General features: G+C 30.5%; 1 protein-coding gene across 6 annotated transcripts in view; it reads right to left on the minus strand.

Moving 5' to 3' along the window:
- Positions 1–2,445: 2,445 nt before the first annotated feature.
- LOC143047425 (dynein axonemal heavy chain 1-like) overlaps positions 2,446–14,414 on the minus strand; it is a 125,123-nt gene continuing 113,154 nt past the window's right edge. For all 6 annotated transcript variants that reach the window (XM_076220482.1, XM_076220483.1, XM_076220481.1 and 3 more), the window contains 2 exons: positions 9,830–10,064; positions 2,446–3,490 (listed from right to left, as the gene is read on the minus strand). In XM_076220482.1, the coding sequence (XP_076076597.1) occupies positions 3,369–3,490; positions 9,830–10,064 (357 nt within the window). In that variant the 3' untranslated portion in view covers positions 2,446–3,368. The remainder of the gene's footprint in view (positions 3,491–9,829; positions 10,065–14,414) is intronic.

Raw genomic sequence — 14,414 nt, forward strand, 5'->3', positions numbered from 1 at the left:
CAACTTGCTATACGGGAGCTACCATTTGTTTTTTAGGGGGGGGGGGGCTAGGATGAAAAATTGTGTCCTGCCTTTTTTTTAGTTGTAATCTCTGTCCTGCCTTTTTTGTTCTTAGCTTATCCTGACTTTTTTACAACAATTGTCATCCTGCCTTTTTTTTTACTCGAAATCCTGTCCTGCCTTTTTTTTCAAATTTCATCCTAGCCTCCCCATAAAAATCAAATGGTAGCTCCCTAAAGGTCGACTCTTTGAACCAAAAAACCAGTCTCTTTGGAGCTCTCGGTCATAAATCTTTTCTCAGTGCAAAATTTGTGCTTGGAACAACAAATCCAGTATTTTGATTGGCTGAATCCTTAGTCTGAGACCACAAGGCCAGGTTACCTTTTTTTAAGATCAAATTCATTTTGTTCTGAGGATGACCTTGTATACAGGTTTGCCTGTAATATATGTTAGCTCCATATCAGACGACAAATATCAACTGTTTTAAATGTCATTGTCAACATCTGCACTAAGATTGTCCCTTTTTTATGATATCAAACTTTTTTATCATATGTTTAGTAGTAAATACAGTAGTTTTGCATATGTGATAAATAGCCTGCTGTTTAATCCATATCAAATTTTTTTCTCAAAATAGGTAAATTTTTTGAATGACGTCATTGTTTGGTATGTGACGTCACGAACGTCGAGTTTTCATATTGTATGTGACGTCACGAACGTCAAGTTTCATATTTTTTGGCACACTAAATGCAACTATGAAAAATACAAAACACACAAATTAATACAATAATAAACAAAATATTTTTAAAACGACAGCATGCAATTTGTAAGGTAACCCAGGTGCTTCGGATAAGTAATTGAGCAGTTCTTTTAAGGCATTTGAAACAAGACAAAAGTAGAACTGAAGGTAACCCAGTGCTATGGATCAGAAAACAGTTCATATAATATAATACTCTTCTGTTGAAATATATGATAAAGTGTATAATACATGGCAAAATCCGTATCATGCCGTATCACCCTCGACCAATATCATCCCTCGGGCCTAAAGGCCCTTGGGCTGATATTGATGTCTCGGGATGATACGACATATGATACGGATTTTGCCATGTATTATTCTCTATGGCAAAGCCCGTAATCAAAGACAGAAGTATCAAAATATTATCAGGGCAGAAATGAAGATGGCAATTTTAGAATGCAGTGGCAGACTTGGGGAAGAGGATGAATCTTTTGATAGGGAAAAATATAATTTGTTGGCACAGAATCTTCTAAACATTTTCAGGAATAACACCACACTATTTTGCCCATGTAATCCTGAAAGTGTACATTGATATAAACTATAAGGCATAAAAGTCTTACAGATTTTTTTTTACCATTGGTTATTGCCTACAGTGTAAATAATCCAAAATAAATGAATATAACTTCAATACAATTTGAATCAATATCTTTATTTACCGAATGCCCTGCTTTTAACAGCTGTTCAACAAAGCTCAATCATATGTAATATAGCATATATAGAAGTTGGATAACACTTTGTATACCAGAAATTTCTGTTTGACAATAAAGTAGGTTAAAGTGAGCCCGCTGTCCAAGTCAGAAGTCTTAAGTTCAGTGGTTTCTATTGTTTCCCATTTCTAAAAATTCATAGACGGATCCAGGGGTGGCCCCTTTCGTTGGAAAAATTTGGTTGATTATATAGGAAATCACTGAAGCATGACTGGAGTCATTTTTGTGTGTTTTGTATTTCTTTTTATGCAGTCGCCATAGGCATTGGGGCATTACGTGTTATACTTGACTGTCTGTCTGTCCATCCTTTCTTCCCATCAGTCCTTCTATCTGTCCCATTTTAGTTTCTGTACTCTAGCTTTAGTTTGCCTCTGACATGCAAATTTTATGCAAGTCATACAGATTGATAAGAACAACACCACAGAGTTTTTGAATTTGGTTTGTGATTCATTTACAGTTCTAGAATTGTGCCTCCTTTTAACTTGAAAAACTGCAAAGCTTCTGTCCTCAGATACATTTATTTCAGTGTAAAGTGACCTTTTGGAGTTCCTAAACAATAACATTCCATGTTGATTATATTTTTTGTAGTTTTTTTTTTTTTTTATGATTTGCATACATCTTTAAGGTGGTACCTAACACTACAGGGAGATAACTCTGTAATATCAGCTAAAGGTTTTAATTACGTTGTGTTGTTAAGGGAATATTAAGCTTCTCAATGATCAAAATGAGTGTTTGTCAAACTGCTATATAACCAGTGTAATTTTTCTGATAAAACCGTTGGTTCAAATTTTAAAATTTTTTTATATTTTTGTCACAGGGTCAAAGTAAGTACTTTGTCAAAATTTCAAGAAAATTAAACGAGCCAAATTAATTTTAGTTAAAGTGTTGGGTACCACCTTAATTGGGTTTCTACAATTATATCAAGTTTATCAAACAAAACAGCAGTAAGGGAGCCAAACTTTTATTTTTCAACAAGTAAAAATCTTACAAATCTTTGTAGAAATATATAATTGATTATTGAAATTGATATTTGAAATGGACTTCAACAATAACAAGTGTATAAATAAGTATAAATCTAATGCAATGCTTGGACGGATTTAAATTAAACTGATAATTCAGCAGTATAAATAAAAATATAAATACATCAAATATTTCTCAATTATACAGAAAACATGTTTGCTAAATGAAAAACAAACTTTTCAGTCTTTAAAGTAACAAATATTTATTGTTTAGAAAGTTTTGAAAGCATGACATTCAAATAAACAAAGAAATTTTTTTAAAGAGAGAACATTTACTTTGAAAACATTAAATGTTTTTTTATGTATTCAATGTTTTTATGTATCATATAGCATCAATAAAATTCTATCAATTAAATTTCTAAAGTTTTTAATTTTATTTGAATAAACCAAAAGTAAATTTCATACAGATTCAGATATATCGAATTTTCTATACCATCGAAAATTGGAATGCTAACGTACCAAATAAGTATATAAAACAAAATAAAACAAGTAAATAAAACTTCATAGTAAGATTGTAAAATATCACAGCAGAAAGAAACAACATGTACAAGGCACAACATTGTTCTTATCTTGTACTTAACATGCATGACTTAAGTCTTCAAATTGTCAGAAATTATTAAAAAAAACCAAACTTTTAAATCGTTCGTTCTTATCATATTTCAAGACTAATCAGGATTTTTCATAAGTAAAATCCAATTTTTTCAATTAACTTTTCAGTTTTGTAAGTCTTTTGCTAATTATAGTTCAAGCTGATCTATGTACTTTGAAACTAATCACACTGGTTCAATACATATGAATTCGCTCAAGTTAAAAGACAATCTTTTTTCCGATTTAAATGTTTTGTAAAGTTTAGTAGTTGAGTGCACATAACATTGCAACTCCACGTTTTATCCAGTGCTTCTGTTCTTTATCTGTCGGAAGTTCAACGGAAAATACGAAGTTGGTGGAATGACCAGTGGTTGACAGAGTTCCTGAAAGAAAAAAAAAACATGAATAAATTTATTGATTTGTTTCTTATCGATGATTTCAAAAACACAAAAATACAGTATTAAAGCAGTGCACCGTATATTGATGTTCAAATTTCAATGTTCAATGATTTAAGCATTCCAGCAACCGAATTAGCAATATACAGTACTGTAAGCTGGATTTCTATTATGCAGGTCCATTTTACCATTCAGGGACGGATTAAGAGTGTTTTTTAATGGCCCAGGCTCCCCATTTTGAGAAAAATTTGGTTGATTATATAGGGAATCACTGAAACATGACTGGAGCGGCCTCCTCTTAGGCAGTCAGTGGGCCCCCTCTTGTGAAAATTTCTGGATCTGCCACTGCAATTAGTTTTACATTTATAGGTCAGCTATTCAAATTGTACAGATAATTCAAGAAAAAAATATTATCCATGAAAATTGAATTGCTTGAATTCCAGTAATTTTGATTTTATATCAACTATGAAATAATATTCAAAATAAGCTTGTGTTACAATATAAAAAGGATTGATCACTAGTAAAAAATTTTCCCCACCAATATAATAGAAAACAGAATGAACAAATTTTCCCCCAGGATAGATCCTTTAAAATGCAGTGGGTCGTACGCAGTTTAAAAGTATACATAAATATAATAGAAAATGTTTAATCGAGGAATAAAAGCCATAAAATAGAATGGTCATTATTTGATGAGCTGACAAAATCTTATTGTAATTTTTAACAGTAAAGGTCTATAACGTGTGAAGTTTAGGTGTACTTAACTCAGTGGGGTTTTAAATTAAACTTATATCGTGATTTTTTCCCTGGGTGAAAAACTGGGGATAACAAATGTATTTAAATGATCTTTACATCTACTTCATTTAAACTTTGTTGGATAGTATCTTATTGGCAATCACAACACATCTCCTTCAAGTCCTTATTCTTATATTTAGGAACTTTCTGATTTCTGATAATGAGGGGTAGTTTTTAACAACATTGTCTACTGGGTCTTGCACTGTCAATTCCATTTATATAATGTTCCCCTAAAATATTTATAGCTTCAAATAATTTTTCTGCATACATAATCACATACTTTTGTTTTTTTTTATTATTTTCATGGGTACAATAATTAATTTTCTATTAAATTTTTATATATGACAATGACACTTAACTGTGATTTTAGGTCCAGTGGCAAAAATAATATTATGCGTATCGTTTTGAGAAAATATCAATGTCATATGAATAACTGCACAATTTTTTTTACATGCTAGATCAAACGGTAACAGTTCGCAGGAAGACATGTCACTATACCCAGACATATTATTTGACTCCAATCCAACCAGAATTTGCTTTTACTCCTAAATGCTAAATGCTATTAATTTAAACATATTTATTTATAGTGGATTGGGAAACAAGTTTTGTAACTAATATTAATCCCTTTCCACTTTGCGGGTGCAAGTGATGCCTTGTAGCGGCCTGCTGTTTTTCGAAATCTACAAGGGTGTCTTTAATGTGCAAGAGATATGGTTCTCTCTTAACACATGTCAGCCATTTATCGTCCCCTTCCGATGGACTATCATCGTTTCCTCAAGATCATACTCGCAAATGGTGTCAAGGGAGGGCCAAAAATTTAGTCCCTGAAATTTTCACCCTGGAACAGGAATCGAACCAAATGCTATGCAGAGAAGATGTAAATTACTTTTTACAAGTCTTTGAATTTGACTTGAATTGAGAATGAACTCGCAACCTCCTGCTCTACTTGTAGGCAAATCCACATACTGTAGAAGCATTAATTTCTGTGTGGTTAAAATTTCGTTATTTTGACTCTATATAAGATTTCATGGGGATTTAATTTCGTGGTTTCGATTACATGAAAGTGATATTATTTGAAGGGTATATTTTTGAGGGGGTTAAAATTTGTTGGATATATTCTATCCACCAAACAAGTAATTTAAATCCTCCACGAAAATGTATCCTTTTACAGTATGTACTTTGTTTCTACTGTAATAGTTTGCTTGTCTATAATTGCTTTGTTTTGGAATTTATATGAATCAAAATTGATCAAAGATAACTATTCTGAGCCCATGAAAAAATCATCACCCCAGATAGAGAAGTTCAAATTCCCTCCCCAAAAGCTTATCAATTGATGATCATGTGCAAATCATAATGGGATATAAATATAAATCATTAACATATCAACTTTTTTTTATAATTCTAAAGTTTTTATTTATACATTATGGATTATAGCCATTACAAATTGGTAACCATAAATTATATGTCTCATCTTCATGTCAATATTACAGCGCGACAGCAGGGTAAACATATAGATCCTAGTAAACATACAAATCAATATGTAATTCTATGTATTTAGTGTGCTTCTTATTTCAGGAAAAGTTTGTTATGGCTTTCTGTGAAATGTATGAAATCATACTTTCAACTTAAATCCAATTCAACAATAAATGACTGTGGTTAATTTTGATACATTGCATTTTCAGGTGATTTTGTGAATAGCATCTATGCAATCTAGAATTTTGATGGATCTCAGTGAAACTTAACACAAATAGAAAGTTTTTCGGTAAACTTTTATCTCTCAGGTCTTAAATAATATTTTGTTAAAATTTTATGATTGCCTAAAAAATACTTTTCAACAAGCAATATTTTTTAAACATCCACTATAATGAACTAATGGATAGAAGAGGTTTAAAGATGGAAACTGTCAATGAAAGTCATTACTTTTATTGCAGTTCTTCATCTAAAAAGTTGTTACTTTAATTGTAGTTCATTATCTTAAAAGATGTTACTTTGATTGCAGTTCTTCACCTTAAAAGAGGCTGCTTTTATTGCATTTCTTTATCTTAAAAGAGGCTACTTTTAATGCAGTTCTTCATCTTAAAAGAGGCTACTTTTAATGCAGTTCTTCATCTTAAAAGAGGCTTCTTTTATTGCATTTCTTCATCTTAAAAGAGGTTACTTTTATTGCAGTTCTTCATCTTAAAAGAGGTTACTTTTATTGCAGTTCTTCATCTTAAAAGAGGCTTCTTTTATTGCAGTTCTTCATCTTAAAAGAGACTACTTTTAATGCATTTCTTCATCTTAAAAGAGACTACTTTTAATGCAGTTCTTCATCTTAAAAGAGGCTACTTTTATTGCATTTCTTCATCTTAAAAGAGACTACTTTTAATGCATTTCTTCATCTTAAAAGAGGCTACTTTTAATGCAGTTCTTCATCTTAAAAGAGGCTACTTTTAATGCATTTCTTCATCTCAAAAGATTTTATTTTTATTGCATTTCTTCATCTTAAAAGAGGTTACTTTTATTGCAGTTCTTCATCTTAAAAGAGGTTACTTTTATTGCATTTCTTCATCTTAAAAGAGGTTATTTTTATTGCAGTTCTTCATCTTAAAAGAGGTTACTTTTAATGCAGTTCTTCATCTTAAAAGAGGCTACTTTTATTGCATTTCTTCATCTTAAAAGAGGCTACTTTTAATGCAGTTCTTCATCTTAAAAGAGGCTACTTTTATTGCATTTCTTCATCTTAAAAGAGACTACTTTTAATGCATTTCTTCATCTTAAAAGAGGCTACTTTTAATGCAGTTCTTCATCTTAAAAGAGGCTACTTTTAATGCATTTCTTCATCTCAAAAGATTTTATTTTTATTGCATTTCTTCATCTTAAAAGAGGTTATTTTTATTGCAGTTCTTCATCTTAAAAGAGGTTACTTTTATTGCATTTCTTCATCTTAAAAGAGGTTATTTTTATTGCAGTTCTTCATCTTAAAAGAGGTTACTTTTATTGCAGTTCTTCATCTTAAAAGAGGCAACTTTTATTGCATTTCTTCATCTTAAAAGAGACTACTTTTAATGCTTTTCTTCATCTTAAAAGAGGCTACTTTTAATGCAGTTCTTCATCTTAAAAGAGGCTACTTTTAATGCATTTCTTCATCTCAAAAGATTTTACTTTTATTGCATTTCTTCATCTTAAAAGAGGTTACTTTTATTGCAGTTCTTCATCTTAAAAGAGGTTACTTTTATTGCAGTTCTTCATCTTAAAAGAGGCTTCTTTTATTGCATTTCTTAATCCTAAAAGAGGCTACTTTTATTGCATTTCTTCATCTTAAAAGAGGTTACTTTTATTGCAGTTCTTCATCTTAAAAGAGGTTACTTTTATTGCACATCTTCATCTTAAAAGAGGCTTCTTTTATTGCATTTCTTCATCTTAAAAGAGACTACTTTTAATGCATTTCTTCATCTTAAAAGAGGCTACTTTTAATGCAGTTCTTCATCTTAAAAGAGGCTACTTCTAATGCATTTCTTCATCTCAAAAGATTTTACTTTTATTGCATTTCTTCATCTTAAAAGAGGTTACTTTTAGTGCAGTTCTTCATCTTAAAAGAGGTTACTTTTATTGCAGTTCTTCATCTTGAAAGAGGCTACTTTTATTGCATTTCTTTATCCTAAAAGAGGCTACTTTTATTGCATTTCTTCATCTTAAAAGAGGCTACTTTTATTGCATTTCTTCATCTTAAAAGAGGCTACTTTTATTGCCATTCTTCATCTTAAAAGGGGCTTAATGAGTTTCAATAACTTCTCAAAGAACTATTCCCTAAATACTAACTTCTATATTAAGCCTCTAGTTTTAAATATAGTACTGATAACCCCCCATAGTTGCTTGTTTGTCGAGGTGTAACGAAACTTTATGTTCATGCAGCACCTTAATTCCCGTTTCAGAATCTAATGCATCCTAGGTAAAATTTTCAAAGTGTACACCAAAACATCCTGATTGGTTAAAAGTGTCATAAACAATTAAAATTAAACCAATGATGTGACGTTATTTTCATTTTGGGGTACAAACAATGAAATTACCCATGATGCTTTAGATTCTGAAACGGCTGCAGTCAGTTATTTTAAGTACATAAACCCAGGGGTTTCATTATCTTTCATTTTGACTGGTACTTTCCACGTTTTTAAGTGGCACTTTTCAATTTATTCCATGAATATCTTATATAAAAATTCCTACATTTAGGCGGTACTTGTCAATAGCATAGGAGGGTAAAAGTACCGGGTACCGCCTCCTAATGAATGGCCTGTAAACCCTTGCATGACGTGACAATTGGTAGGCTGTATAATGACATATAGTTGTTTATATCCCTATTCTTTGGTCTCTAGTGGATAGCTGTCTCACTAACAATTCATACCACATCTCCTTATTTTTTCATATTTATATATAACTCAGTTCGTCTCAATCATAATTGGATCGTCAATTTCAAACTTACATGCCGGTGAACGCAAACTAACAAGTTAAATGGTAATCAGATACATCTCACATCTGATTGCATATCAAACAGCTGATCTTACTACAGTGAAACCTGTTTTAACCGAACATCTTCTGGACTTAAGATTGTGTTCGATTTTGGCTGATATTCGGTTTTATCAGGTTCACAACGCTGACAATTTGATATGACGGTGCTTAAGAACATGTTTGATTTATACAGGTTTTCGGTTTATGTAGGATTCGGTTTAGTCAGTATTCACTGTGCAATATTCTTAAATTTGCTATTGTCATTTTAAGATTTGTCTATAAGTACAATATCCTTTACTGTCTATATCTGTATTAACGATATTTAATTTTGTCACATGTAAAACTAAAATAAATGTTGTGAAGGTGTCTTTTATTGATTGATGATTGCTTTATGCTGTGTCAGCGCAAAAGGCTATGTGCAGCAGGTGTCTTTATTATCTTGTTGTTTATTTAATTGCTGTTAGTGTGATATTTCTTTTATTTTGAGTTGTTTATATGGGGTGTTGTGTGTTTGTTTATTCTTCATTAACTAGAGGTATAGGGGGAGGGAAGAGATCTTACAAAACATGTTTAACCCTGTTTAAGTCCCCAGTCAGGAGCCTCTTGCCTTTGTTAGTCTTGTATCATTTTATTTTTGGTTCAATTTTATATTTTAGAGTTTAATATGATGTCTTTTTTTGTTTAACTAGTCATATTTGTTGTGGGGCTAGCTGAAGCCTACCTATATATGCAGGATTTTCTCCCTGTGTTGAGGACCCTTTGGTGGCCTCTGGCTGACTTTTGCTCTTTGGTCAGAATGTTGTCTCTTTGACACATTCTCCTTGTTATAATTCTCAATTTTATTTATATGAGTTCAGAAAGGGTGAGAACTGAGAAGGCTTATAAAAAACTTTTGTTTTTCCCATCTACCCATTATTAATTTCCATTTCTTACTCTTCATCATCTTTACCCTTAAAATTGTATATACATATATAATGGGGCCAGGTGCAGGGTTTTTAATGGTTTTATGAATCTATATAACTTTCCCTTCCATGATCTGTAAATACATACCAGCTCTTGTAAGTGTTTTATATGCAGGACAGTCGTAGACGCCTTCAGTTGGAGTTTTCCTATTGGATTCAGGTTGCAGCCAAAGTACTGGCATTTCAGTGTAAAGCTCCTTTGGACGGGACTCTCCTAACATATGGCGAGCAAAATCCCAGCGACAACCTTCAGCATACAATCCATAGATATAGCATCCGTCTGCTGGGCTTTCTTTCAATTCTTCCCTGGCTTCTCTCTGTACCTATTGAATCAGAAGTAAGAACTGATGAAGACCGTGTCATATTCAGACAGTTTATCACATGTGCATTTAAGATGGTGGATCTGATACTGTTGTTGTAAAAATTGTTCATTCTGGTATATCTAACTTATATATATATATGTATATATATATATATATGTATATATATAAAATTATAGTTTAGAACTACTGAAGAATGTAATTGCCATCTTTTTAAATAAAGAGAAAAAAATAATATGGTATATTCCACTTTTTTCTGTTTATGATTTAAACATTAAAAAAAGACTTTGTTTTCAATAAAATTAAAGCCAATATTCTGAAGTTGTATTATCTTGGATCTTAATGTTAGAAAAAGATGAACAAACAAAGGATCTTTTACTTATTTGTCTAATGAACGTTTTAATGTGATTTAAAAAAAATGTTAAAATCAGTAAGACTAAGTTCAAGTATCAAAGCCTACATAAAAGAAATTTAAAATTAAGACAATACTGGAAAGGATTTCAGACCTTTTTTTAAAGTATTCAACAAAAGCTTTAACTAATTGGTTAAACTTGATGAACAAAAGTGGACTTGTTCATAAATTAAAATAGCATCATAATAACATAACTGTAAAATAAAAGTGATGAAATTATTTTCATCCCTACATTGGACATAAATCTTAATGATTTATCGGTGGTACAAGATATATACAAAAGTACTGATCAATAACTATGGTAACAGCTTTCTAAGTTAGGAGGATTGTTAAAGGTTCATTTCATCGTAAATTTGTTATTTAATCAATTTTTGTCAACAAATATCCCACCATAGGACATTTGAGATAAAAATTCATAGATTTCATCCAATTACAAAGACAGATCTTTTTTCTTTTTTATGAGCAATGAATAAATTGATTACTGCATCTATAAGATATAAATCAGTCTATCAGCTGTGACACCATAGGCAGAGAAGTTAATAAAATTTATTTTAAATTATTGATTTAATGAAAATAAATCTCAAACTTTAATTTATAAAGGGAAAAAAAATTAAGTAAGAGCATGTTGAAGAAAACATGGAATGCAATTTTTGGAAGGAGTAAACCTAATTCTTAATTTTACACATATAAATATGAAATAAGCCATAGAGCTGGTATAAAAATTTAAATTGCATCTTTTATTGCATAAAAAACCTCATGTCATGTCATTCTTATTTTTAGTCTTGGATTTTTGAGAAAAGGTGCCATTATACAGAAATCTGAAAATCCAGAAAAAAGTTTGGCATATATTGCAATATTCAAATTACTCATACTCAGCAATAAAATTTCTAAAACTGTAAAATTATATTTCTCTAGAACCCCCCTTCCGCTAAATCGATTTTATCTGCTCAATGCCTTAAACTTTGTTATGACATACTTTAACTGCCAAACAAAAATGAAGACAGCACATTTTAAAAACTAAATAATTATTAGTTGTAACCTAAAAATAATGTATCAAACATATAATTTGTAACAGAAGTCTTTTAATTACATGTACTAGAGTAAAAAGTCTCCTTAGTAACACTTTAATCAAGTGAACTTGCTTCTGAGAAAAATCACTTTAAGTCCAAGCTATTGTAAGACAATCTCCTTATGTGTAAGTGTCTAATAACCAGTATTTCATGTATAAGAATTGAATTAAAGCATGTTTCCCTACATTTGAATTAATTTTTAATGGGAAGAAACTTATCAGTCTCCTAAAGAGGGTAGAGGAGATGTCATCCCGAATTCCCAGAAAAAAAACCTGATTATCACAAACTCTTAACGAATAATGCATTCTTTAAGTGATCCTTAAAAATTGATCACTAAATAAATTCACAAATCCTCTGAAGTGTAAATCATGAATTCCTGTAAAATAAAGCATTAAAGGCCCAATCTGACACCCTAAAAAAGGTCCTTCTGCCCCCTCTAGTATCAGAAGCTGGTAACAGATCTGTATGGAAATAGTTTTAAAGTTTGAAAACTCATTATTTTGGAAAATTCATAAGTTTCAAAAGTACATTGTAATATGGATATTTATAAAGTTTCAAATCTCATTTTGTATCATATTACCTCCCTTTAGTAACAACTTAATGACACATATGTCCTCGAAAATAATATCAGATAACTAATATTTTTTAATAAATAACAATAACAGATTTTCAAAAAATAAATAAATTTGGTTTGGTGATGCAAACTCAGTTATTGACCGAAATTTCAAGCACATGTATAAAACTTAATGGCATGTCAATAGTGTTGTGTATTATGCAATAATAACACTCAAATGGAAATTGTATGTACTTTATTTGAATTAAATAATAATATACTCAGTGCCGAAAGAAAAGCAACAACTGCATGCATCTTTCATTATAAATTTTAAGCTATTCTTTCTACTATAAAGGTGAAAGATCTTTGTAATATTTTTCAGATTATCTTACAATATGCTTAACAGAACACTTTTGACATATTTACACGAAAAAAAGTTGAACATTAGTCAAAATTCAAATTATCCTACTAGTGCAAGTGGCCAGTAAAACAAAGATTTTTTTCATGCCAGATAAACCCTGGAATAACTCTCCTGTTTAGAAAGTAAACTTTCTTAAGTTTAAACTCTGATAAAAGTTGCTAGTTTAATAGTTTTGCCCCTCTCAACTAGTAGGATTAGGTTAGTGCTAGATGCACTTTTATGGTAATCTATTCAAAATGAAGAAAAGATAATAAAATGAATATATCTAGATATAAATGCATTAAAAGTAGATAAATTTTTATTACTTTAGCGAAAGAGAGAAAAATACATTTGCTGGTAAAATCAAATCCAAAGAAATTTTAATATAAGTAGAAAAGTGATTTAGTATAGATAATATATGTTGATGACAACAGAAAAAACACATCATTATTTCATAAAACTGACGTAAACTGGAAATAACTATAAATTTGATGAAATCTTGAACAAAAATGAATGGAAAGGTCTATGCCCTGCCAAGTACACATTTGGCAATCAAAATCTAATGAACCATTAAAGCTTTGTTATTTTCTCATTATTTTCTTTAAAAAGTCTAAAGGTCATTTCTATATAAAAACGGTAATCAAATATCCCATTATTTTTACTCAAGAGTATTTTTAAAAGGTCAACTTGCAAAATTCTACGTAATTTGGTCTCTGTTGAAGAGTTGGCTCATTGGTAATCATACCACATCTTCTTTTTCATGTTGCGTGTCATGGACACAAAATAACAAAGTTTACAAAATCATCAATAATGCACATATACTACAACATAATTAATCCAAATCAAATAATGCTCTTCTTACTTAAACTTCATGACAAATTCATAAACATCTTATTGAATTAATCTATAAAAAGACTATTCCATTAATAGTATTAATTCATTTTAAATAACGTCATATACCCAATATATTAAATCAACAAGATCAATCGTGACAAATTTTATTAAAAAGATTCAATTTCAGATTAAACATGTCTCCCACGGGTGTCAAAGGCGTTGAGGCTGTTGTTTACTTTGTAAATATAATTAAATTTTATGGCTTTATTTTCTTAATTCTTAAGATATGAATTAAATATGATATGTTTGTTTTTATGCTTTTTTGATGATACAAAACCATCTATGCAGACAAAAGTATACAATATTTTTTTTGTAAGACACTTGTAACTTCGTACTTTATTTGGCTTTTTTAACTTTTTTGGATTCGAGCATCACTGATGAGTCTTTTGTAGACGAAACACGCGTCTGGCGTATATACAAAATTTAGTCCTGGTATCTATGATGAGTTTATTAGTAATAAAAAGATGGGAAAATCCTGTATATAACTTCTTAGAACATGTCCTGAAACAGTTTAACCTTGACCTTGTTATATTAAGTAGTATAAAACCTCAGATTTTCTTGTTATTATGTCCTTAGGTTAATTTAGATACATTATAACATAAATGTATAAATATATTCTATGGATATACTTGAATGTCTCAAGTAGACTTTGACATAAATTTGTTCCAGTAAAAGTCTCACCTTGACTTTGAAATGAAGAACAGCAATAAAAGCAATGTTCCTTTGCTTTTTGTGTGATGAGATGAAGAACAGCAATAAAAGCAATGTTCCTTTGCTTTTTGTGTGATGAGATGAAGAACAGCAATAAAAGCACTGTTCCGTTGCTTTTTGTGTGATTGTTTGCTTGTTTTGTGTCATTAGTAGATATTCTTCGTTTTTCTATTGTTGTAAATTTAATGCTTGCTGCTCCAAATTTGCAATGAAATGTTCAGTACAGTAGTTTTAAAAGTTGATAAATAAAAATGCTACGATAGAAGAACTATAGTCTTTGCTGTGATACTTCCTTAGAACTATCAACTTATCC

Source organism: Mytilus galloprovincialis, chromosome 10 (genome assembly GCF_965363235.1).
Source record: "Mytilus galloprovincialis chromosome 10, xbMytGall1.hap1.1, whole genome shotgun sequence".
Lineage (NCBI taxonomy): Eukaryota > Metazoa > Mollusca > Bivalvia > Mytilida > Mytilidae > Mytilus > Mytilus galloprovincialis.